Consider the following 25,682-nt stretch of genomic DNA (forward strand, 5'->3'; position numbering starts at 1 on the left):
TGTTCAATTAGTTAATAAATGCACTGCTTCGTTAAAAAACATTAGTGCAGGACCTGCAGGTGAATTATCTGTCTTGGAGCTGGAGAATCTCATGGTTATCTTTGTAAGTGCAGATGAAACAAATCAGGCGATAATTCCGAAGGGTGGAAACAAACACGAAATCTATTGGGCTTCAACACGTTACGTAGAAAATGCAAAAGAGATAAATGAAAAGTTTATCATTCATTTCTTGACATGTTTGATGGTAAATTGGAGTACAGAAAGCACCTCTCTTTTTATTTGATATTGCATTATACATTTATGCTCTCCGATAAATAATCAATAATGGTTAAACTATGTGTGTGGAAGTAATTTAATGTAATATCTCACATGGCCTTAGACTTCAAAACCTGGTCTACAAGTGGTGGGTTTACTTCATTAATTGCTGAGGCAAATTTGAATCGGAAATTCTGCATGAATTCATCGGAAAACAAACCCCTGAACCTGATCAGATAGTCATTATTGTACCTGAGCAATCCTTCAGAGATGATATTAGAACCAGCAACGACTCTAATCTATGGGGTTCGGATGATAGTGTTCCACATCAACCGAGAGACCCCAGAACTTCGGCTGAAGAATCCATGTGACTATGTGAGCTCAGTAGAACAAGACCAAGTGCCCAATCAGGTGTGCGATGGAGAAAACATTGCAATGGCCAGCAGGCCATTAAATCTCCTGTACAGATCTCAAAAGGAAATAGATAGTACAACAGGAAGATACTATACATTCCCGATCACCAATTTATCTCCTTCAATTACCTCAAAACTCGGCAAAATAGATCCCAATTAAGTGGTTGATAACTTATACATCTGCAAGTTACCAATAATCCCCACATGAACATTTACCATCAATGAAATGATGAAACCGATTTGAATCACGCAATACTATTTGCCGCCCTACGATCTTAGATATGTACGTAAATGCAGAATGACAATCACCGCAAACGCGGAGATTTTTTATGATCCGAATGGGCAATCTTGATGTATGTATTAAAGCAAAAGCAACTGCAAGCTTCTCACTGTGATAATTTAGTATTTCTTCCTTACTTTCCACTTCAAGATCATATAAAGCAAATTTTGTCTGAGGTATATAACCATCATCCTTCATTTTTTTGTTTAATTCTCTTAGCTTTGAGTAGATCTCTTCTGTATTTGGATGAGACTTATCGCCTGCTACAAAGACATGAACAACATTTTTCATTGTCACCCAACTACACCCGGCTTCCTTTCTCACTGCTGCCTCTTTCATCAAGGATCGAGCTCTCGCTACATCGTCCCATCTGCCTCCAGAAGCATACAAGTTAGAAAGAAGCACATAATTTACGGCATTTTGAGGCTCCAACTCGAGAAGCTTCTCTGCTGCTTGTCTTCCCAAATCTGTTTTACGACCATTAGCTCGACAACAAGCTCCTAAAACTGTCCTCCATAATAAAACATTAGGGTTCATAGGCATTGTTCTAATGAAGTCTTCTACTTTATCAAGCTCGCCAGCTCTTCCAAGTAGATCAACCATGCATGAATAATGTTCCATCCTTGGAGTTAATCCATATTCTTTGCTCATTGATTCGAAATGCTTAAATCCTTGTTCAACTAAACCGACGTGACTACAAGCCGATAAGACCCCAACAAAGGTGACGTGATCCGGTTTTTGACCCATCTGCAGCATTTCCATAAACACATCTAGTGCTTTTTGCCCATGTCCATTTCGAGCATAACCTGATATCATTGAATTCCACGAGAACTCGTTTTTCAGGGGCATCGAATGAAAGACCCGTAGGGCATAATCTACTCTTCCATTTTTCGAGTACATATCCACAAGTGCACTTCCAACTACAATATCAGATTCCAAACAAACCCTAATTCCATGACCATGAATCTCCATTCCTCTCTGTAGTGCTGCAACAGAGGCACATGCACTGAGAACTGTAGCAAATGTGAAGCAATCCACTCTCTGACCCTTTTGCATCATAAACCAGACTAAATCCATGGCCTTGGGGATGTGACCGTTCTGGATATAACCAGCAACCATGGAGTTCCATGATACATCATCGCTCCTTTCAGTCATTTTAGCAAATATTTTTTCACAGTTTTCCATTTCTCCACACTTTCCATAACAATAAATAAGTGCATTTTCAACAGCAATGTCGTCCATAACATTATGTTTTACCGCTACAACATGAACTTGTTGAGCTAATTCAAGAACTGAAAGCGATGAAACAGCAGCAAGAACATTTAAAAATGTAACTTTGTTCACATTCCATCCATTACGCATCATATCTAAGAAACACTCTATAGCTTTTAAACTGGATGCCTCTGAACCAGCTAATGCCCCAATCATAGCATTCCACGAAACACTATCGAGCTTTGGCATCAGAGCAAACACTTTTTGGCATTCAGAGAGATACCCAGATTCTGCATATAGTGAAAGGAGTGAATTTGAAACAGAAACATCCAAATCAAGACTGAATTTGACCCCTTCACAATGAAGTTGTGCTCCGAGGGTAGTACACCCCAAGCTTGCACATGAACTTAGAGTGCTGATTAACGCAAACTTTGAAGGTGCAAAATCTTTTCTCATTTTATAGAAACTCATTAATGCTTCTTCAAAGCAGCCATTCTGATCAAGACCAGATATTATCGAGTTCCATGAAACCAAATCTTTTACATGCATGAGCTTAAAAACTTCGCGAGCATAATTAATTGCATTACACTTTGCATACATGTTAACTAGTCCATTTGAAATTGCGACATTCAAGTCGATCAGAGAGTTCCTGAGCACAAATCCATGAACCTCCCTACCTTTTCTCCTTCCTTCATCCAGAACTGAAAACTCTGCACAAGCACTTAGAAGAACCACATAAGAATCACAGTTTACCGCAACTGAATCCCTTGTTTCTACAAAAACCTTTGCAGCATCTTCTCCTTTCTTTTGCTTAATCAACCCAACCATCAAACCATTCAAAGAAACAGCATTTCTATATCTCATCTGTTCAAATATCTTCTTAGCATTGTCGAGTAAACCAGACCTTGTAAACCCACTAACTAAAGCACTTCCAACATACAGATCACTTAAGAACCCAGACTTCAAAATTTGGGGGAAAACCTGATCAAGCAAACACAGACCAGAACCACTTGAAGAAGAATAAGTGGCAGTTATCAAACTGCCAAAAGTATACTCGTTTGGTTTATATAGGAAGCCAGAACCCGATCTTTTCATTTCTATAAAATGATAAAAAGCAGAAAAAACATCTCCATTTTTAGAACACACTGAAATAATTGAATTCCAAGCTATCGAATTTTTCATAGTTATGCCATCAAACACTCGACAAGCATCAAAGGTTGGATTCATACTACAACAACCATACATAGAAATCAGCACATTACAAACTACAGCATCAAATGAATATTGAGTTTTAGAAATCAAACCATGAACTTGCATCCCGTAACTAAGTTTTTCAGGACCAGAATCCTGGCAAGCGCGAAGAACAGCAGCAAATGAATAATGGGTCGGCGTAAAACCAAGGCAAACCATGGAGCAGAAAAGTGAACATGCCCGATCGGGCAAGTCCTGTTTGTTACATCCAGACATGATACAATTCCATGTTGCTGCATTTTTTTCAGGCATTCTATCAAACACTTTCTGAGAAGATTCCATATTACCACTTCGAGCATAAATATTGATAAGGGTATTAGATAATACTAAATTATCACATAATCCATTCTTAATGATTTGCAAGTGAAATTGTTTGGCATCTTCAGAGTTGGAACTACTCTCATACTGCCTCATGAGATTCTCGTAAGTTGCAAAACTTGACTGGAAGCCACTAACCACATTTTCTATTTGATTGAAATTAGGGTTTTGGTTTTGAGTATCATCTCGACATTTCTTGTACTCGTCTATGAGATTCTGCAACCAAATCAGAGAAGTGGAAGAAGATGGGACTTTTAAATGCGGATTAGGGTTTCTATGATCCAATAACTGAACTACTGACTCGGTGCAGGTGCTGAAATTAGGGTTTAAGATGTACAGAGCATTGTGCACAACCTGGAAATACCTACCACTTCTAAAGTTCTTCCTGTTCAGAAACCAAACTGGAATTTTGAACTGAAGAGGATTCGCAACGATAACCATGAACTCTCCAGCTCTGTGGAAAACAAATTCCCAGCCCAAATCCCCTAATGATTTTAGAAAAATACAACGCTAATTAACTAATTAAACAAACCCTTTCAAATAAAAACCTAATCTTTGAGACCAAAATAGCTAATATAAACCTAATCTCATGACCCAAATTGTGAAAGATTTCAAAATGTTTACTGCAACAAGCAAAATTGAGTTTAAGCTTTATCAAACCTATCTCTTGTTAATGTCAGACATTGATTTTCTTCTTGGTGATGTTGGAAATTCTCCTTCCAGTACCATTAATGAAATCTTGCTTGAAAGGAATCTCCCTGTTTCAATTCTCTGGTAGGGTAAGTTCCAAATATCCATTATTGCAGGTTTTTTTCTCTCTCTCTATAAACCCTAAAAAAAGAATTGGGTAATTCATCATCATTATCACCTTCTGTTTCTCAATGAACTACCCAAACAAATTTCAGATGAGAATCTCTCTGTAGCTAAAACCCTAGGGGGTTTTCAATATTTGTCATTAAAAAGGTTATTTTGGTCGGACGTGAAAATACTTAACTTATTTTTAACGAAACCTGTTAGTTTGGGGGGTGTATTCACATATGCAATTATTGTAGGAGGGTAAGTACAAATATCTTTATGCTTGTAATTTAGGGCTTTACTCCCCATAAACCTAATCAACCGCGCCGTCTTCTCCAAATTCATCTGAGCTCTTCTCTCTAGGGTTTTTCACTCTTAGGGTTTAGTGCACAGAGAAACTTCAATGGCGAAACAGAAGAATCAGACTGATTCTAACACTAAGAAGAAGAATAAGAAGAAGATCACCTCCAAGAAGCTCCTCTCGGGTCCAAACACGATAGCCATGAAATCAAAATCTCCATTAGAAAACCCTTTTGAAACAATCTGGACTCGCAGAAAGTTTGATGTCGTTGGAAAGAAACGCAAAGGGGAAGAAAAGCGTATTGGTATGTCTCGTGAAGTCGCCATTAAGAAGGTAACTACTCTCTCTCTCCCATTCTGAAAACCCTAAACTAAAGTTGAATTTTGAGCTGGAATTTTCAACTGTTTACACTAAATATTAGTAGATAATAATAAAAAATCTAACTTTTATGGAGTAAATTGAATACCCTTTTTAACTTTTATCTGAATAAGGTTTGATTGAATTTCTAAGTTTCTTGAGTTGATATTAAATAATTATTTTTTAATTTACACAGAGAGAAGGCTTACGGCGGGATTTCCATCAAAATGTCAAGTCCTCTACATTTGTTGACAAGAGAATTGGAGAAAAAAATGATGAACTTGGAGAGTTCGAGAAAGGCATTATACGTTTCCAGCGCGAACGCCAGGTTCGCTTATTAGTTATAATCATGTTCTAGATGTTAGTATAATTTGATGAAAATGCTCCTAGAATCTATGTCTCATAAGCTTTTATTTGGGACCTAGTTTTGAGATTCAATGGTGATAGTCTCCGCCATTCCAAACGGGAAAAAGATGAACAGCCGCGATTTCTGGCTTTTCGAGAGAGAAAATGCAACTGAGAGAGGGGGAGAGTTGTCCCTCAAAATCGCGTCTGTTCATTTTGTTTCATGTTCGGTCAGCCTTGACTTTTCGGCCCTGTATCAGTTTTGTTTGAGATTGAAATTTAATGAAGTTGAGGTTCTAATGATGTTACATATAAAACTCATCTGTCACTCCTTGCAATTTTTTCAGTTGAAATTGAAGAAGCAAAGCAAATTTAATTTGTCTGATGGAGAAGATGACGATGAAACCCTTGGTGGTGGTTCTTTTGCAGAAAGGGATGACTTTGAGGATGACATGTTAGCATATGATGATCCTGATGGAGATGAGACAAAAAGTATGTACTTTATTCATGAAATTTCTAGCTGCCAGCTACTTCCATGAAAGGAACAAACACAAGCTTCTTATATTTCTTCCAGTTCTTATTATCTTCTTTCTCTCACCTTCTCTCTCTCCCAAGAAATATTAATTATCTGGAGAATCTTTTTTTTAATTTGAAAAGAGTGAGCTTGAACCTAGTTCACCGAACTCAGCTCGAAGCCGGCATATTAGGTGTTTGAGTTACTTGTCCGACTACTTAGATGCTGTACCATGTATCTACATTGATACTCAAAATTATGTGTTGTTTCTTAAAAATAGACACGGTTCATTTCTTACGCTCAAGTTAGGTTTAATTAAATAAGGTTTGTTTTGTGTACAGAGAATAAGCCACTCAGAGCTCATAGACCACAAAATCCGTTGGAATCTGGGTCGACAGAGAGAGACGAAAATGTAAGATCCTCTTTCTGTCAGTTTAAACTACTGAGTGTGTTATTTTATCTTTATCACTATGCATTGATAGTTATAGCTTTCTGCCCCTGCTAGAAAGTGGGTTGCGAAGTTTTACATGATTCAAAGTTGCTGCATTTATCCAATGTTTGAAAAAATAGACAAGGCGTACACCTCGAGCTGCGCCTCGAGGCGAGGCGGTCTTGATGCGCCTCTAGGTGTACGTATTTTAGGCCATGTAAAAAACGGGCGTATTTGAGGCTAAGGACTTGTTATGCTATGGTAGTAAACTTTTCACTGTTATTTTTGAGTTGTTTGGCCACACTTTAGACTTTATACTATGGTAGTAAAGTAGAAAACTTATTATACTATGGTTTTACATAATTGATGTCATTGTCTTTTGCAATTTTTTTTTTCGTATTCTATGCATTGAGGCGCGCCTCGAGGCACCACCTCGCCTTGTGAGAGTAAACCGCCTTGAGGTGTAAAAACGTATTTTAAAACCTTGCATTTATGATTTATACACTCTTTTTGAATTTTTTTCCCTGTGATTTACTCATCTAGCATAACAGGTAATTTGACTGATTTTATGGGAGGATATCATTTTACAGCTACGGTAGTAGAAGTAACCAACACTTTTAGAAGTTTATACTAACATAGTAATGTAACTGGAAAATGGAAATTATTAGTTTTGCAATTCATGGAGGATTTTGACTGACAAATTGCATCTTTTGTGATTCTGCAGAAACAAAAGACCAAGAAAGAAGTAATGGAGGAAATAATATCAAAGAGCAAACATTTTAAGGTACTGGATCATTTCAGATGAATAACGTTCCTATATGTTGACTTCACTGCTGATTTTTCTTACTTTTTGTCCCATGCAGGAACTAAAAGCCAAGGATAAAGAAGAAAACGAACAATTGATGGAAGAACTAGATCAAAACTTTGCATCCCTGGTGGAATCTAAAGCTTTGTTGTCAATGACTCAGCCAGGAAAAATGAATGCTTTGAAGGCCCTATTGAACAAGGGCAAGTCAAATGAGTCAGTGAAGGAAGATGCGTTATCTGCTCCTACAAAGAGAGAGCGTGATATGCAGGTTTGCCATTATTTAGTTGAGCATTTCTTTCGTTCCATTCTTTTTATTAATATGCAGTACACTTTTAACATATTGTTTGTAGTATATATGTTTGATTTGCTTTTTCTTCGACTACAATCTAAATATGTAAAACAGGGATAAGATGAATAGAATACCTTAAGTTTCTGTTTAACTTTACATATATTTTTGGGTTACAATGGCCATCATAGTGAAGGGTATCTTATATTCTTCACTGAAGTCCATCTTCTTCGGTTTTCTATCTATAGTGGCGTGTGAAATTCTTGAGAACTCCTCATAATGGGTTATTATCTAAATATCTTGTTCCTCCCTTCCTCGATGACCCTTCTACCACAAGAGAGTCTAGTTTGTTGGTTTCTTTTACCATGGTTTAAATTTTCAACTATCTAGCTTTCCGCAAATGAACAAATCCTTGTCTGGAGCAAGAGCTATGATCATTTATCTCTTCATTGTGAATTTCCTTATTGTAGTTGGAACTTTATTGCAGCCTCCTTCAAGTTGCATTAGTGCATTCCAGGCAAAATAACCCAGATTTGACTGTGTGGCAAAAAAAGACTTAAGACTCCCTTAAAGAGAGAAAACTATGTATGAAGTTTCACATGCCATTCTATTTGTCTTTTAAAAAACCGTCAGCATTCCATTCTACGAACTAGGTGTTGCTATTTTGAAGCTCAAAAGGACCAATCCTTCTGGAGTTGAGGCGAGATTGAGCTGTGCATTTTAACTTTACCAATTTTGTTTTTGGTCAGGAGTCTGATTAAGTTCATTCTGGAACCCTTGTAGTTCTCTTCTTTGCTGTTAGTTCTTTCCTTGCTCTTAGTTCTTTATGTAGTTAGGGATCTTCTATGTCTTTCACATACTTGCTCTTTCTAACAAAAAGTTTATGCATTTCCTCAATAAAGTTCTCACCTATCTTGCGGATACTTACCACCACGCCACCCTTGATCTTCCTCAACATTTATGCTATCATGTGTCTTTTGATACTTATCGAAGTGTTTTTTTTTGAATATCTTGATTTCGTAACTATTTGAATGTGCGGCTAGGATGAGATTTTTACCTTAGTTATACCTGCTTAATTTTGAGTGACTGCTGTTCATATAAATTTAAAGACATCTTCTCATTCTTTTAGGATCAACCTGATGCTTATGACAAGCTTGTTAAAGAGATGGTATTGGATATGCGTGCTCGCCCATCAGACCGGACAAAGACCCCTGAAGAGATAGCCCAGGAGGAGAGAGAACGGCTTGAAGAACTGGAGGTACTTTCAATTTCATAGGTCAAGAAAATGGTTTTGTCCATCATTTATGTATTTCATCATTTCGTGTCACGAGTTTCATTGTATTGAAGCAATATTACTTGACATCTTAAATTCATTTGTCACATCTTTTATTCTTACCATCAAATGTTTGTAGGAGGAACGCCAAAAAAGGATGCTCGAGGGTGATGATTCTGGTGATGAAGGCAGTGATGGCCGCGGAGGTTCGAATAAAGTCTCCTCCCAAAAAGTAAAATCTATTTCTGGGGATGATCTTGGAGATTCCTTTTCTCTTGTTGAAGAGGCGGGAAATAGAAAGGGTTGGGTTGATGAAATACTTGAAAGAGAAGGCCACAACATTTCGGAGGAAGGTGGTAGTGCATCTTCCGAGGAATCAGATGGAGATGAAGAAGATGATGTTGAAAGTGATCAAGAAGATGGAGAAGAAGATAACAATAGAACTGCTAAAGCAGTATCCTTGAAGGACTGGGAGCAAAGTGATGATGACACTGTTAGTTCAAATTCAGAAGAAATAGAAGAGGATTCTGAAGGAGACGAATCTGAAGGCAATGACGCCCTAGACACCAAACAAAAAACTAATATCCAGACAAAAGAAACTTCAGCTGGTAAGCAAACAAAATCAAAGCAGCTGCCAACCAAAAAAGAGACCCTTCCGTTTGTAATTGAAGCGCCAAACAGTCTGGAAGAATTTTGTGCTTTGCTGGAAAACCGATCTGGTGAGGAAATTATTGAAGCGATTAACAGAATTCGAGCATGCAATGCAGTTCGTCTTGCTTCAGAAAACCGAAAGAAAATGCAGGTATGTTGCTCATAGAGAAGGCTTAACAGGAGTTTTGGTGTTGTCACTTATATGGACCAAGTTGTAGTTAACAGACATGAATTAGCAAACATGAGCAAAGGATGTGAAAGTTTGTGGTTTCAACATGGCTGCATATATTCACAGTTCCACACCCTCTTTCGCCAACTTCAGATGGGCTACCTACAAATTGATTGATATGCTGGACCTTAATAATTTCCATCCAGCGAAAAAGTATAAAATATCCATAGAATATTTTGTCTCTGCAACATGCTCAATTGCTCATACCACTTCAATTAAGTTGCGTGGTTTTGATGTGATCTTGTATACTATTTACCGAGGTGTATTACTTTGTGGTTCGGATAACTTGTTTCCTGGCAGTTAGAAATCGCCGTTTGCTCATTACTTATTCTTTTACGTTGGCTCACAGATACCAGTGTGATATACCATAGAGTTTGTTCATCTTTTCAGGTCTTTTACGGCATACTGCTTCAGTATTTTGCAGTCTTGGCTACTAAAAACCCTCTGAACTTCAACCTATTGAATTTATTGGTCAAGCCACTGGTGGACATGAGCGCGGACACCCCATTTTTCGCAGCAATTTGTGCTCGCGAACGTATAATGCGTATTCGCAACCAGTTCTGTGAGGATATTAAACATCCAGGTTCGTTATGAGATTTAAAAGTCACATTATATGAGCAAGAGTCGTCAAGTTTTTCGTATAATGAATGAACATCGTTCAATTCTTGCAGAGAAAAGCTGCTGGCCTTCCCTGAAGACATTGTTTCTGTTGAGGCTGTGGTCAATCATATTTCCATGTTCTGACTTCCGTCATGCTGTCATGACACCAGTAATCTTGTTAATGTGCGAGTATCTGATGCGGTGCCCAATAACATCAGGTCGTGATATTGCAATTGGATCATTTTTATGCTCTATGGTTCTCTCGGTATGTGCATTTTAGAGGTTGATTTGTTTTTTTTCCAGTTCCAGCGCTTATGTATGAAATGCATAAAGTCTAGTTTTGTTATTACTTGAACCAGGGTGCAATATTAGAGTCCTTTTCTATGGTTCTACTGTGATGCCACCTGCATGTATGCCTTCATTCGCGTGATTTTAGATGTGCATCTCAGTATCTTTATTTTTCTTTGGGTATTTTTGTTGAATTGCCGTCAAGCTTTCGATTATTCGGCAACCATACATTTTTCTCTCACTGTCACATATCTAAGATCATTGGGTGACATAGTATTGCGTGGCAAGTTCCATCCTTTAACATGCCTTGTGAAAAGCTTTAACCATCGAAGTGTTCTATATTTTACCCTAATATATAGGGAACTAGCTGTGACCATTTAGTAACTTTCTTTCATGTGAGGGTTTGTTAAAGCGTCTTGGAACGGTCCATTTAAAGTTTTTCCTAACCAATTGGACTTCAATTTCATTCAGTGTGCTCTTGTGTCATTAGAAAGACCATCAGTACCCAAAGGCCCTTATCTGTTGCTTAGCTTTCATGATCGTTATGAATTGGGGAAAGGAAAAAATAAAATGAAAAAAGGATATAGGGGTAATATACTGGTCCTTCCCTGTATAACCCACCCTTCATCTTCTATTTTGATTATTTATGACCACAGTTATTATGCTTGCTTCTTTTTTTGGTCTAGACTTGGTAAATCAAGTTGCAGTTATATATGTTTGACTGTACCCATCTTTTGTTTGACCCCTTTGGTCTATTACATTTACAGTTAGACTAGTTAGTCATCAAGTTGTCAGAAAATGTAAAATTGAAATCGTTCTTTCTGTCACAAGGCAGTTTGCTCCGAAAAATTGAAGAGCCGCCGCATGTTTAAAAAGCCTATATTAATTTTCTTAGAAGAAAAAACTGAAGCCACATTTATAAACAATGATATCATAACGTAGTCCTGTAACTCCTTTTCACTTTGCTTCAATAATATTAAGTCTTAGCGTTTGCGAAGCATAAAATTATAATTCAGTTACTTCTTATGTTGCATAGACTTCACTTTAGGTCCGTCCTCCTTAAGGCGAAAACAGTCTGAATTTCCTTGAGGCGTGCCTCGGGGTGAACACATTTACCAAAATTTAAAACATGACAATTGCCATGTTTCTTCATGTTTAATAGTGCTACTTGCTAAGTTTTCAAGCTGAACCGTCTCTCAAATTATACTTTGTTTTACAGGTCTCCAAACATTCTCAGAAGTTCTGTCCAGAGGCCTTAATATTTATTCGATCTGTTCTAACGTCAGCGTTGAAGACAGAAAAAAGTTTGCCTGATTATTTGCAGGTAGAATTTTTAGCTGAAGGAGTTCTTAATTCTTAGTTAATGATGTTGATTTCTTTGTTACTTGAGCTCTTCACTCTTTTGAAGCAAACTAAAAGCACGTGAATTCGCTTTCGTGTATCAGGCTTATAATTTTTCTGAAGTCAAAAGGCCAAGAGCATGGTTACTGATACAAGATCACGAACCTGAGACGGAGCCTCTAGATTTTCTCGAAGTGATAGAGATGAACGAGGATTCTCCATTTTTCAGCTCTGATAAGTTCAGGTCGGTAGTTTCTTCTGGTTGTTGGAAAGTAGCTGAAGTGATGCATATGGGGAAATAATGCCTGTGACATACATATCCCTTATTCGGCAAATGTATCTTCCTGACCAAACTGTCAAATAAATGGAAATCATCTTACCTGACCCACTGACTGAAATTGCAATACTTGCCTTGACACTATGCAGTCGTTGAAATATTGTTCACAAACGCCTATTGTCCCTATTCTTTGGATCATTGGATGGTTGGTGATAACCAGAAGATGACATTTTCTGTAATGTCAAATACATGTCTAATTGGAAGCACTTGAATATTGGTACTGGTTTGTTTAGATTTGGTTTATCACAGTTAACGTTCTTGTCTTTTTTTGTCGTTTACAGGGCCAGCATGCTTGCATCAATTACTGAAACTCTACAAGGATTCGTTCATATTTATGGAGGATATAAATCTTTCCCCGAGATATTCTCACCCATTTCTACTTTGTTACGTGAAATATTAAAACAAGAAAACATACCAGATACGTTACAAGATAAGATTAAAAATGTAGACGAGCTGATAGGAAATAAAGTTGATGAATATCATTCTCTACGTCAACCACTTCAGATGCGGAAACAAAAGCCAGTGCCAATCAAACTAGTGAATCCCAAATTTGAGGACAAGTACTTACTAAATCTCATACTCTTCCCTTCTCATTTGATAAGAAAAATATTTCATCCACGGATATAACAAGATTACCCTTCATTTTTGCAGCTTCGTGAAAGGTAGAGATTATGATCCAGATCGTGATCGGGTTGAGCAAAAGAAGTTGAAGAAGCTTGTTGAGAGGGAGAGAAAAGGGGCAAGACGTGAACTCAAGATCGATAATTTAGTCTTACAGCAAGAAAAGGAGAAACGTAAATCAATGGAGGCAGAAGAACGATCTGAGAAATATGGGCAGGCAATGAATTTCCTTCAAGCACAAGAGAGTGCTTTCAAATCTGGGCAATTAGGCAAAGGTGGCAGCAAGAAGAGAAGGAGATAAGGCTGCTGATAATTTTTCGATAGTTTCTCAAGTAATCTCTTTTTCCTTAAATCCTCTGTTACTTGGCTTAACCTTTTCGATCACCATTAATAACTTCTGCTCGAAATACAACGTCATCTTCTTGCTCCGTCATTTTTGTTTTAACTCGCATCCACACAATAATACTCTTAGACTCTCTACTAGGATGTCAACTTTCAGAGATTAATTTCCGTTTGTTCGGATTCTAAACTAATTTCTGGTTTTTTTTTCTTGTTTCTAGGTTTACCAGAGCTTTCCGATGAAAAAAGGTGGGGGAAAAGGCAGGAGCTCCAATGCTGCTTCAAATTTTGGTACCAGTTATGAAGCCATTGTCGATAAAAGGGAGAAGCTTCAACTTGAGGGTCAAGTCATATGCTTACTGCTGTGTGACAATTTCTTTAGTCTCTTTTGTATTAGGTCATTAGCTTAAATTAGTAATTTATCGACAAAAGTGCAAACCTACATTCCTGCTCAGAATAATGACACATTTTCAGGTTATAAGATTTTGCTTTTCATAATAGGCGAGATAAACACTACAATACAAAAGAGTTTTGGAGAACTTGAATCTAGTCTGAAGAAAAAAAAACTGACTTTATAGAAATTGGTATATATTTATTCGCCAACAAACTGAAGGAAAGGTACACCTTTACTTTATTCTCTTGTGTTCTACGCACGTAAACTGTCTGTGTGTGAGCGCGCGGGTGTATACAAGTGTTCATCCATAAACTGGCGTCGGGGCCGGTGCTGCAGCAACATGATTAACACACTCATTCCACACTTGAGAACCTTTTTTATACAATAAAACCTCATCAAATGATGGTTCAATTATAGTATAAGCTTTTATAATCCCATAAAAACACTCTTTTCCCATCTTGTCTAGGTCTTTGCAACATGAACTCATGTTGCTATATTTCTTAACATCCATTAGGAACACAAATTGTGATATACATCCATAATCAGATTCATCCACATTAGATGTGCAATTTTGTAAATAATGAGAAAATTCCGGTCCGAGCTCTTTTTCGAAACCTGATATCGAGGGAGCCGGTGCTGTTGCTGCATCAGTGTGACCCGGTGGTGCTTTTGCTGCATCAGTGTGATTAGGTGGTGCTTTTGCTGCATCCGTGTGAACTGGTTGTCCAGTTCCGGTCGAAACCATCAATGTTGCACAAACTAGTAAGACTATTAACTTCATCATGATTACTTCAATGGTGAAGGTTGGATTTATCTTTGTGATCAATTGGGAAGATGTACTGACATTTATATAGAGGGAGATGGTAAATGTTTATAACAATTGTGGAGTTTTTCCATGTGATTGGTTCATTGGTGGGAGTTTCACTTCATCTTTTAAAGGTTCAAATTTCATTCTCATGAGATGTCCTGAGGGAAATAAATGTCATAAATTAGGTTGGCTTGGCCTGATCGCTTGGAGTGCCATAGTAATATTTTTTTGCCCCCCTTCAATAGTGTTATACATATATTAGAATGAGCTAGATTGATGTGTATTCAGACATGAATTGATGTATATTTTTATATGTTTAAATTTATCTAATCTTCTTTCGGAAATGGAACTAGTTCCCTCTCGAATTAAGATTATTTTATGATTGAAAAACTCATGAACCTAAGACAAAGATTTGTTTTAAGATCTAACTTCCCTAATGAACCAAATTGATTTTGTATTTTATGAACTTAACATACATTGGTGTATAGCCTTCTCCTCTAGAATTTTTGGAACGAAGGAAATAATTGTGTTTAAAAGCGAATTTAGCTTTCAAGTTGGCCAATATTTCGGCTTGGTTTTGTTCAGATTTGTTGTTACCTACGCTCTTCACGACCAATAACACTCCTATTCGTACATCTCTACACCTTCACGATCAAGAACACTCCTATTCGTACATCTCAACACCGTTCTTTTCACTTTTAGTTATCGAGAATGTAATGTTGAATTATCTTCATATTTTTCTTTCTTCCACTTGTATCATGTAACATTTCAGGAACTTAATATGCCCATTGTACATCTTCACTTTTTGAAAAATCTTTCTTTAGTGAGAACATCTAAAGAAGTTTACTCTCGGTTGTAGAAAATAAAATAAAACTAAATATTGTTTAATATAACGGGAAACAAGGGCATACACCATGAACATTTTTGGGACAAGCAATGATAAGAAAAAACATCAAATAAGTAATATTTTTACCCTAATGAAATCAACCGTTTTTACTTTAGGGTATCTTTTTCTCTCTCGAGTCTTGATGAAATTTCCCGCTCCCTTGGTTTGGTAGTTTCTGTTTATAGTATTTTACCAATAAAGGACCGAAAATACAAAAAGGTTTCGTGGTGTAGTTGGTTATCACGTCAGTCTAACACACTGAAGGTCTCCGGTTCGAGTCCGGGCGAAGCCATTTTTTTGCCCTAGTTGGTTTTGATGACTTTGTACTCAAAGAGGAGAGGACTTTGCCGTCATTTAAATCCTTTAGAGAGAGAAATGGAGATTACTGAGAGAAAGTAATCAAATCCATCATTATAGAGAGAGAAAGAGAGCTCTTGAGCTGAGTTCTATTAATGGAATGGAATTCTTTTCATCTTCTCCATCACTTCTCATACTCTTCTTCTTCTTCTTCATCTTATCATTCTTAGATCTTGCTATTGCCAGAGGTGGTGAACAATCCTTCAATCTTTCAGGTGCTCCTCTTCTCTCTCTCTCTCTCTCTCTACAAATTCATCTGATTTTTCATTTCCCCTATTTTGGGTTGTTAGCTGATTCAACTGAAATGAAGAAAATTTTGATTCAGTCAATGTGTTTTGGAAAAGGGTTTTTAGTTTGAGTTTCAAACAAAGATTTGATAGGTGTCATTGCTTGAACTGGTTTAACAGATCATTACTATGGATCCTTTACACGACGCTTGTTTGATAATAAAGAGAAAGACTTACACCCCAAGTTCTTAGAGATCCCTGAAACTAAACAACCCAGGTTCTTACCACCCAAATCTCTCTCTCTCTCTCTAGATTTGGAAGTAAGACCTATTTCTAATGGTTAGGGTTCATTACAGTGTTGATATAGCTACTGGGTACATGACAAATTCTGAACTTGAGAAAGCTATAAAGAAATTTGGACAAAGATGTAGTAGCATTTCAAGGATTTATAGGTGATTTTAATCAAAGTTTGCTTCTTTTTCTTGTTTTTGTTTCTATTGAAATAAGTGGAGTGTAATTTGGATAGTTATTTTGCTAACTTGTCATTTGTTTCTCTCTTTGAGGGATTCTTGGATTTATGATCAGTATTGGAAAGAGTGTAAATGGAGTTAAATTGGTAAAGATTTCATCTATTTCTTAATGTTTATTAATCACAATGCAATTAAGAATGAAATCTGTGAGCTAAATGTTCTTGTTCAATTTGTTCTAATGAATTTTGGTTCGTTTCTTGTAGTGGGTAATGGAAATTTCCGACAACCCGGGGATAGAAGAACCTGAACCTGCATTTAAGGTGAATATGTAGATTTCATATATCGTAAATCACTAGAGCTTACTATCCTTCACTTATACTGAAAGAAAGTAGATGTCTAGTATATATTTAACAACAAAGGAAATATAAAAGGAAAATGAAACACGAAAACACGAAAACGAGTATAGACCGAGTTTGTCGTATGGTGATAATGAAACACATTTCATATCTTTCTTTGTTTGAGGCAAGTTATTGGGTTTCTTTTTTCCTTTAAATTTATCTCCTTGTGCAAAACTTATTTCAGTACATTGGAAATGTGCATGGTGATGAACCTGTTGGACGTGAACTACTGATGCTCCTAGCGAATTGGTTGTGTGACAATTACATGAAGGACCCATTGGTAACACCCTTGTACTTCCCTTGTGAAATGTGGCCTTGATATATAACTTTTATTCTTGAAATTAGATCATCTTTTTTCGAGAAATTTTGAGTTCTTCTGGCTTTAGATCAATTTCATGCAAAACTTATTTTTGACTTCCTTACAATCAACCTGAGTCCCACACGAGAACTAAGGTACTCCACTAATCAAGAATATAATATCTAAGTCCTTTCCAGTCATTGCGAATTGGCTTTAAGTTGGATGTCCACAAACTTTACGTGTTGTTAGAGCTAGGCCCACACGTGATAGACCCAATGGCTACACGTGCTCCATGTAACCCAACTAAAGAAAGACATGTGTATGGATCAAAGAACACCGCATGTGAGGGGGCATGTGAGAATAGTCCACATGGGGAATAAGCTCAATTAACCAAGAATATAATATTTAGGTCCTCTTCATTCAAAGCCAATTGTTTTTTGGTAGGACAACCACAAACTTAACACAACCACCCCACTTGACCAAATGTATAAATGTTGCTATTAACCTTATCAGTGATTTGTGTACTTTTTCATGCATTTATTTTTGCTATTTGAATCGTGACCATGAATATGATGACCTCATTCATTTTACTGAATGGTTCAAATTTGTACATTATTCAGTTTCATATACATCATCTCTCTTCAGCTTTTCACTTCTGTGATTATTATCCCCTCAAATTGTTAGGTAATTTATACTTCTTATGATCAAGGTCTAATATCTTCTGATTTGTTCTTCTATCTCATAGGCAACAATGATCATAAAAAGTGTCCATCTTCATATACTTCCAACAATGAATCCTGACGGTTTCGCATTAAAGGAACGTGGTAACGCAAATAACATTGACTTAAATCGGGATTTCCCTGACCAAGTGAGTGCCTAAACCATATCCAGTTCATTATAGCAAGCCTGGTCCATCATTAATTTTTTCTCGTATATTTTGCTTATTTTCTGTTAAACTAAACATCAATGGAAACTATCTGATTTACATTTTTGTGCATGTAGTTCTTTCATATGAATGATGATTTGAACTCAAGACAACCTGAGACAAAAGCAATTATGAGGTGGTTGAAAGAGACAAATTTCATGGGCTCGGCCAGTTTGCACGGGGTAATACTTGCCCCTTCACTCTTGTTTCAAATATTATTGCTACTAAGTACTACCAGAAATAATACAATGTCTCTGTCATTTTGATCACTGTACTAAGTGTTGTCTTTTCAGAAAAGGAATCAAAGTAACCATTAGGCTCAGTGCTTTCTGAGTGTAAAAGTAGTGTAGTCAAAAGGACTTTAGAATGAGGATTAACATGTAAATGGATGTTTATCTATTGAAAATAATTAAGGAAAGGAGTACCCCCAAAATCTCTTGATCCTAAATAAAGTTACTTCCTTTGCAGGGTGCGCTTGTTGCAAATTTTCCATGGGATGGCTCTGAAAGTCAAAAGTAAGTCTTTTTGAGTCCCTTTTAAGTCTAGACAGTTGAGGCTTATCTCTAGTTTAATGTTTTCTTCCACAACCAGTCATCGATACAATTCCATTTCAGTTCTATTCCATTTGGATATGTATTGATGACAAATTTAGACATTTATTTGAAAATTTTGAATAAACAGTAATGGAAGTAATTTTGAGAACACAATTATCAACTAGTAAACTTGTATTTGGAAAATACATCTATGACTTGGTCTTAAATTTACATTTCTCATGATAGCTTTCTTGTAATTATTTCTATGCTGATTGCAGTTTTGTTCAACAACATGGATCAATTTCAGGAAAGAGTATAATGCATGTCCTGATGACACTACTTTCCGGTACATGGCAAGTGTGTATAGCCGTTCTCACAGAAATATGTCTCTGGATACAACATTTCAAGAAGGAATTACAAATGGTGCTGCTTGGTATGGACGTACATCAAATTTTTTAGATTCATCATTAAGTGTTTCATGATTTGGCAGTTGTCTCAAGGATTTCATTTCTTATTTGACACCCATTTTGATAAATATATCTGAGTATACACGTATTACAGCAATTCCTATAAATTTTGATAAATACAAGCATACGTTCTTGCTTATAAATCTTTGAAGTAATTCACAAAGGTAAACCCGTCACCCAAATGATTCGTACAGTTTTTTAGTGTTTTAGAAAGTCGCAAAAAATTCTGTTTTTTTATCTGTCCGTATTTTGCTTGATATGTAAACAAGTCCTTGACCGGCAAAGTGAAATGTACTAGATTACAATTTCTTGGATTTTCCTGTCTGAGTCGCTAACGATGTTCCACTTAAAATGTTTAAGAAAAAAAAATTATGTTGCTTTGTTTTTCTCTTATATGTATTTGACAAAATTGATCAATTAAAACAACTCCAGGTACCCTATCTATGGAGGTATGCAAGATTGGAACTATATCCATGCAGGCTGTTTTGAACTAACATTGGAGATTAGTGATATAAAATGGCCTAATGCAGAAGAGGTTTGACTTTTCTTTTCTACTATGCTGTTATTCTGGTTTAAGAACTGAGACACGCCCTTTGTTCAATAAGAAGATTGTCTTGCTCAAATCACATGTATGTTCTCGATTCTCAAGAAACCAATATATTGGATGTTGGCTACTCCTGCATGGTATAACAGAAGACTACCGAAGTTTTCTTGTACTTTTTTAAAAGTAACCCCAATATGTCGGGCATATTGGTTATCGCACCTTGTCTCCTCAGCCAATATGGTCTTCTCATATAACTAGTTACCACTTAGTAGAAAACTAGTGTCGTTGATAAGTACTTCTAATTGCTCAATATGTTCAGTTTCAAAACTTTTCCTATAGGATCAATGGGAACAAAAAAGTTGAACCCAGGAGCTAGGAATCTGAAATCCAACTTAATTGGTTGATATGCGGAGATATGAGCTTCATTTTTTATTATCTCTTTTACGTGCCTAATACTTTTTAACATTTTGTGTATACCGGCTGACACTGTCTGTTTTCCTTTTCAGCTTCTCACTATTTGGGAGCACAACAGAATGAGTATGTTGAATCTTGTTGCAAGCCTTGTTAAAGTAAGCTGTCTGTTTCATGCTATTGCAACATATATTGAATCAATTTATTATGTAAGACTTGAGTCAAACTCTCTAAGTGGCTGTAACACTTCTCCGAGATATTAGTACTTTAGGCACATGTATATCATGGTTGGCTTCTGAGCTATAGAGGTTTAGCCATCAAGGCATTATTAATGAGTTTTATATGTCATATTATTGCTGTTTCTGTTATTTATATCCACTATCCTTTACGTGCTTCTAAATTAGTCTTTGTATAACTCCAAATTCTGTAGACAGGAGTGCATGGAAGGGTCTTATCTACAGAATGTGGGCAACCTTTGCCTGCATCTATCTCAATCAAGGGTATCAATTACACAGTAAGTTCCCTTATCATTTCAAATTAAATTCATACATGTTTAGTTTCAGGATGGTGCTTGGTTGGCACAAATTTTTGACAGACTACTTCATACAACAAGACCACCAACACGTTCATTCTCATTATTGCCTATCTAGTAAAACCGCCCATCAGAGCTATTTTTAGCCATTGCTCGTTAAGACATAGAATCTAAATACCTATATCTACAGCCGTAGCAATAGAGGTGTGACGGTAATACACCAATTTGGCCACTAATGGTAGATAAAATGATTTCTTTCACTTTTGAGTCCAAACAATTTGATTAGGAGTTGGTACACAAAGATTTAAGATGATTTCTTCAAGATGCTCTCTTCTATATTTGTAGCTATTGCTGTAGTTTCATCGATGTTACCTTTCGAATTTCCTGTTCTTGAAAACAATTGAGATGACGATGAGATTCTATCTGTTCATTTTTGTGTAAACAAAACCTGTCAGTCCAGCATTATTGTTAGTAAAAACTACAAGGTTTTACCGTCGTGATTGTGTTATTGTCTTGTGTGGATCTGTTAATATCAAGGTTAATCATTCCATTAATATTTTGAGTGAGGTAGTTAACTAACTCTTTGAGATTCTTTACTTGCTTCAGACTTTCAGTGTATTTCTAAATTCTAATGGGCTTATATCTATGAAGTTTCTCTTTAGAGTAGATTGAGACTTGGCCGGGGCTTGGTTTACAGTAAATTCTAATTGATATATGTAAGCTGTGTTTTTTTCCCGCACTTGGGAGTTAGGAGAGGGTGCTCGGGCTTGGCCCTAGTTTTGCCTGGACTGCGCCCAACAATTTATGGTTTCTTTCCTGGGGTGATCCTCCGCAATTATCAATTAGAGTACTACAAACACACTACTATGTCAAAATATCTCTCATCGTATTATGTTTCAGAAGGAGATTTCTCGTACGTACTCATTCACAATACTCTACTAAGGTTCTCGGAACAAAGCCATTATTATCGAGCTTTAACAAGTTAATTGGTGAAAATATCTACTCCTACAAATATTTGAGTAACTAACTACTTGTTTGCACATCAACATTATTACCTGGCTGCCAAATCAACTCATAGAATCACTCATTCTAGACCATTATTAGCCGTTTTTGTAGAGCTAAGTGAATCAGGATAAAGTGTTTTATTCCCACTTGTGGGTGGTGCATTTTTATGGGCTAGCACTTGCTTGACTAGATGATAAATCTATTTCACCCATCTAATAACCTTTTGTTAAGTTCTACTAATTTACCATCGAATCTTCAACTTAATAGGTGAAAGCTGGTAAGACATTTGGAGATTACCATCGGTTGCTTGCTCCTGGTGAGAGCTATGAAGGTACGAAGCTATTAGAATTCTGGTTTAAAACTTCGTAAACTGGGTAACGAATCTTAATGTCATTGGAGTCCATCTCTAGTTTGGTCAGTTGGATTTTAATGATCCTGTTCTCAAATGCCAAGTGAAATGCTGAATATTTCCTATGAAGTCGGGTTAGGTCTAACTGTTCCTTTCCGATCCACCGAGTCACTCTGGTGGATCTACCAATCCCAATTACTTAGACAGCATGTGTATAAACTATAAACCATGTCTCATACTATGCAGTAACTTGTAAAGTTCATCTCTGATCTGAAATTGAAATAGAATTTTCCGTTATTTAATGATATTCTAATCAAAATCTGCTCAACTGTTGCTTGTAGTTTCTGTAACAATGCCCGGATACAAATCAAAGGCTACCCACATCTTGCTCGAAGATGCAGCTGTGAGCTTAGATTTTGTTCTCGATCCGGAAGAAGGCTCAGTAAAACAACCACGAAGCCGTTGTAACTCCAGTTACCTAGTTGATTTTCTCGGATCGACCTTCATTGGAGTTTCACTTCTTATAGTTAGTATTTTGATATTTCTCTGCCTCTTGTTTAAACGAAAATCAATTCTAAGACAAAGACAACTACTAGGACAGAGGAAGGTTGGTGTAGTTTAAGATGATGCCTGCTTTGACCTTATAAGTAGAAAAAACATGATTGTTGTACATTAAATTTGATGTTATTTATAATAAGTTTGAATTGCTTCTCTTCTATACTGTTATTTTCTCTTATCTTTTGTTCATAACTCCAATATTCATGTATACACCCCTTAAAACTTGACCTCTTTTTCTGACCAACTAGCCTCCATATTGGATGGAATCTGGAGACAAAAACTCATAAGAGAGTTGGGGCCGGACCGGGCACCCATGGATACTTAGCTTTTGGTTGCACCAGAGGTGGAAGGGATTTATGTGCCCGGTTTAAGGACGTAACCATTTTTACAAATGGTGCACACGCCAAATGGAGAGTTGGGAGAGAGAAAGCGGGAGTGTTAGCGAGAAAAGAGATATTTATAAAGAGTTAGTGAGGGAGAGTAGTCGTCGGACAACCCTTTGCCACCACGGTTCGGTATGTGGGTTTAACCAAAACTTGGTCCGAGTCTTTGGACCAGGTGAAATAGGGTTAATACGACAAGACAATCGTAAAACTGGTTCGTGCCTCCTGACACTTCCCCATAAACATTTAGGCTGAATCAAGCTAGGCACATCTTCAAACTTTCCTTGCTTTTATTCTTATCTCAAGATTCAAGTTGACAAAGAGTTGTTCAATAATAAATATACTTGTCCGTTATAAATCATATAATTGTCTAATTATTTAGATTAAATGAGTCCCCTTTCAAACATGCTCATTCACTCTGCTCAAAAATTCAACCCAAAAGAGAAAAAGTAAAAAAAGAAAACACTTATAGAATTACTTAAACTTCACGATTATTAGGTGTTGGTTACGAAATTATTATAATTATCATTATTAATCATCTCCATCCCCATTTGAAAAGAGAAAAGAAATTGAGGAAAACTCAACTTCCAACCCCCACCTCCCATCTACTAAATCCCAAAAATCTTTTGGGCATCCTATATATGCATTTTCGTGGTCAAACTCTATCACCTAGCGAGGAAGGCGTGTCAACAGATGTTTAACAAAATAGACTTGTTATTTGTATGCATTCGGAAAATTACAAATGTATTTGAAAACCGTCCAATCTAATAAGCTTGATATAAAATTTTATATTTCAAAAGAAAATGTTAAAGAGCCCAACCTAAGATAACGTATGCACGCAAAAATCAGAATCTCTTAACTAGAATTAGAAAATGACTAGTTTATAGATATGGATAAGGGTTTGAGTCTTTCAATATGGCTTCCTAACAATGTATGTACCTAGTAGAAGATTTTGAATATGGCAGGATAGAAGGGTCTTATATGACATCATGATTATTTAGAAGATCAATGGAATCTACATTGTTTATTTAAAATAATAAAATTCTCATTTTGGATAAGAGTTTTGAATACTATTAGATTGGCCAAAAATATTGACCAAATTAATGGTATTATGTCTTTAAGTAGCAAGTATATAGTGAGAGTAGCCATCAAACATTAATTATGTCAGATTATGATTATCCTTCCTCCAATTACTTCTTCTCCACTCCAAAGACCACCCAAAAATATACTACTAGTATAACAAGAAAGAGTAAATATGGCTAAGTTTTCTTGGTAAGGCCTTAAGTCTCCATAATCACTTGTTTATGGGAGGAATCCCTAAGGCATTTCTTTTTTCACTCAATTCCATTAAAATATGGGAGGGTAGACAGTGTCCGGATAATTCCACATTGGTTGTAGATGAGATAGGTCGTCACTTCATATGTATGTGTTAATAAAAATTTCACCTTTTAAACTAATTTTTGGGTTGAAAGAGGCTGAGGAGTTACAGGAACGTCCTCAAACTGTCTAGTTATAAGGTGTGCGCTCTCTTAGTTAGCCACCCCAAAACTGTCTAGTTATAAGGTGTGCGCTCTCTTTTTTTTTTTTTTTTTGTTGAAGAAGGTGTGCGCTCTCTTAGTTAACCACCCCATCCGCGCAAGGGCATCCAAGGTCTAATAAAATATATTATTATGCATGACCTGTTACATGTATATGTGGTATACTCAAGAGATGACTCGTCTTATTATCATTGGTGATTGTTTCGACTCGATAAAGTACTCCATACTAGAATAGATGTTCCTTTCTAGTTGGGAGATACCACAAAATATGCACAACAATGTCTCAAATCGGACTGACAAATAATCACTTGTAACTCCCCATCCCTTAGGTTAGACCATCATGTGCTCTTGAAAACCATCTAAAACCAGCATGTTATTGTCCTCACATTTCATAAAACAAGTTCTATGAATTGAAAATTACGAACGAGACCACATAAATGAAACAAAAATACTAAATTTTCCCCAAGAATGTGATCTTGAATAACCCGAAGAAAAACTTAAATTTACATTAAGAACCAAAAAGGAATTTCTTAGTTCTATTATCAAGTCTCAATTGAGTGCTTCATCAAAAAAAAAAGTCTCAATTGAGCTTCTCATTCGTATATAGTAAAAAAGAGATCGGTGAATTTTGGTGTGTCCCCATTGTAAATCTCATTTCAAAGATATATTGCGATATGATTTTTGTTGGTCTAATTTTTAAATGTGATTTAGTTCAACAATTAGAGATATTTCACATGACACTTTAGAAATGACATGTCATGTTGAGTTATATCTATTTTTTTTTTTTTTTTTTTTGTTGAGGGGAGTTATATCTATTTAACTACTGACACGTCACTTTAGAGATCTAAATTTTAGATCAAAAGTGTAATCTATATAATCGTACTCAAATATAATCATATCACCATATAATCGTCTAGTATATTAGAGAGAGTTTGAGAGAAGAAAAATTCTAAAAAGGGAAATGATAAAGTTACAAAAGATTTTGACAAAAAAAGGTTCCCAGCTGATGTGGCGGGTGTTTTTTCAAACTTTGACCAATTCAGGCCGTTGAGAGATGAAAATCACAATCGCCACATCAGCTGGGAACTTTTTTTTGTCAAAATCTTTTGTGATTCTAGCATCTCTCTTCTAAAAAACCTCAGTGAAAGCTCTCTAAGTGTACTCGATATAATCGTCTAAAACCAAAACGGTCAAAGTTAGAAATCTTGGAAAATGAAAACAATACTTGGAGAGTCAATTTGACTTGTTAAAATAAAAAAGAATAAATACAATAAGATAAAGTGAAACTTCAATTATTCGTTGCTCTCTTGAATGTTTGCCTTCCCAACTGCTCCGTGACTCTCTTTAACATTAAA

The 25,682-nt window shown here is 36.3% G+C and overlaps 3 protein-coding genes and 1 non-coding gene across 7 annotated transcripts; 3 read left to right on the forward strand and 1 right to left on the reverse strand.

The window, feature by feature from the left end:
* Positions 1 to 203: 203 nt before the first annotated feature.
* Positions 204 to 4,663, reverse strand: MEF7 (Tetratricopeptide repeat (TPR)-like superfamily protein). Of its 3 annotated transcripts, XM_086651398.1 has the most exons (3): positions 4,390 to 4,625; positions 3,465 to 4,214; positions 204 to 3,388 (listed from the first exon to the last, which is right to left on the reverse strand). In XM_086651398.1, the coding sequence occupies exon 3, from the start codon at positions 3,385 to 3,387 to the stop codon at positions 856 to 858; it is 2,532 nt and encodes an 843-aa protein (XP_086507524.1). In that variant the 5' UTR covers position 3,388; positions 3,465 to 4,214; positions 4,390 to 4,625; the 3' UTR covers positions 204 to 855. The 3 variants fall into 3 exon arrangements, with proteins under 3 accessions (XP_086507524.1, XP_086507523.1, XP_086507522.1); XM_086651397.1 differs by having other exon boundaries at positions 3,465 to 4,663; XM_086651396.1 differs by lacking the exon at positions 4,390 to 4,625 and having other exon boundaries at positions 204 to 4,170.
* LOC147564991 (nucleolar-like protein) lies at positions 4,454 to 13,742 on the forward strand. The gene is made up of 15 exons (XM_086651399.1): positions 4,454 to 5,158; positions 5,379 to 5,510; positions 5,875 to 6,019; positions 6,383 to 6,453; positions 7,196 to 7,255; positions 7,335 to 7,547; positions 8,695 to 8,823; positions 8,978 to 9,640; positions 10,109 to 10,301; positions 10,390 to 10,583; positions 11,826 to 11,930; positions 12,052 to 12,191; positions 12,566 to 12,844; positions 12,936 to 13,237; positions 13,466 to 13,742. Exons 1-14 carry the CDS (start codon positions 4,928 to 4,930, stop codon positions 13,204 to 13,206), a joined length of 2,826 nt encoding a protein of 941 aa, XP_086507525.1. The 5' UTR covers positions 4,454 to 4,927; the 3' UTR covers positions 13,207 to 13,237; positions 13,466 to 13,742.
* A 1,808-nt stretch (positions 13,743 to 15,550) lies between these two features.
* On the forward strand, positions 15,551 to 15,624 carry TRNAV-AAC (transfer RNA valine (anticodon AAC)). The gene has a single exon. It is a non-coding gene; the product is annotated as a tRNA-Val (tRNA).
* SOL1 (carboxypeptidase D) lies at positions 15,557 to 22,563 on the forward strand. Of its 2 annotated transcripts, XM_086651401.1 has the most exons (15): positions 15,557 to 15,904; positions 16,097 to 16,193; positions 16,273 to 16,368; positions 16,502 to 16,532; positions 16,650 to 16,706; positions 16,969 to 17,064; positions 17,828 to 17,950; positions 18,085 to 18,189; positions 18,476 to 18,522; positions 18,848 to 18,973; positions 19,440 to 19,542; positions 20,058 to 20,120; positions 20,393 to 20,476; positions 21,767 to 21,830; positions 22,190 to 22,563. In XM_086651401.1, exons 1-15 carry the CDS (start codon positions 15,790 to 15,792, stop codon positions 22,468 to 22,470), a joined length of 1,488 nt encoding a protein of 495 aa, XP_086507527.1. In that variant the 5' UTR covers positions 15,557 to 15,789; the 3' UTR covers positions 22,471 to 22,563. The 2 variants fall into 2 exon arrangements, with proteins under 2 accessions (XP_086507527.1, XP_086507528.1); XM_086651402.1 differs by lacking the exons at positions 16,097 to 16,193; positions 16,273 to 16,368 and having other exon boundaries at positions 15,695 to 15,904; positions 16,480 to 16,532.
* The last annotated feature ends 3,119 nt before the right edge of the window (positions 22,564 to 25,682 follow it).

Source organism: Eschscholzia californica, unplaced genomic scaffold, assembly GCF_041429995.1.
Source record: "Eschscholzia californica isolate CP2 unplaced genomic scaffold, dmEscCali1.0.p SCAF_1, whole genome shotgun sequence".
In the NCBI taxonomy this organism is placed as follows: domain Eukaryota; kingdom Viridiplantae; phylum Streptophyta; class Magnoliopsida; order Ranunculales; family Papaveraceae; genus Eschscholzia; species Eschscholzia californica.

Coding starts and splice junctions, on each gene's coding strand:
- MEF7 (XM_086651396.1), bottom strand. CDS start 4,170: ATGGTTATCGTTGCGAATCCTCTTCAGTTCAAAATTCCAGTTTGGTTT.
- LOC147564991 (XM_086651399.1), top strand. CDS start 4,928: ATGGCGAAACAGAAGAATCAGACTGATTCTAACACTAAGAAGAAGAAT. Junction 5,159..5,378: donor GTGAAGTCGCCATTAAGAAG/GTAACTACTCTC, acceptor TAATTTACACAG/AGAGAAGGCTTACGGCGGGA. Junction 10,584..11,825: donor TATGCTCTATGGTTCTCTCG/GTATGTGCATTT, acceptor TTTGTTTTACAG/GTCTCCAAACATTCTCAGAA.
- SOL1 (XM_086651401.1), top strand. CDS start 15,790: ATGGAATTCTTTTCATCTTCTCCATCACTTCTCATACTCTTCTTCTTC. Junction 16,369..16,501: donor AGCATTTCAAGGATTTATAG/GTGATTTTAATC, acceptor ATTTATGATCAG/TATTGGAAAGAGTGTAAATG. Junction 20,121..20,392: donor TTGTTGCAAGCCTTGTTAAA/GTAAGCTGTCTG, acceptor CAAATTCTGTAG/ACAGGAGTGCATGGAAGGGT.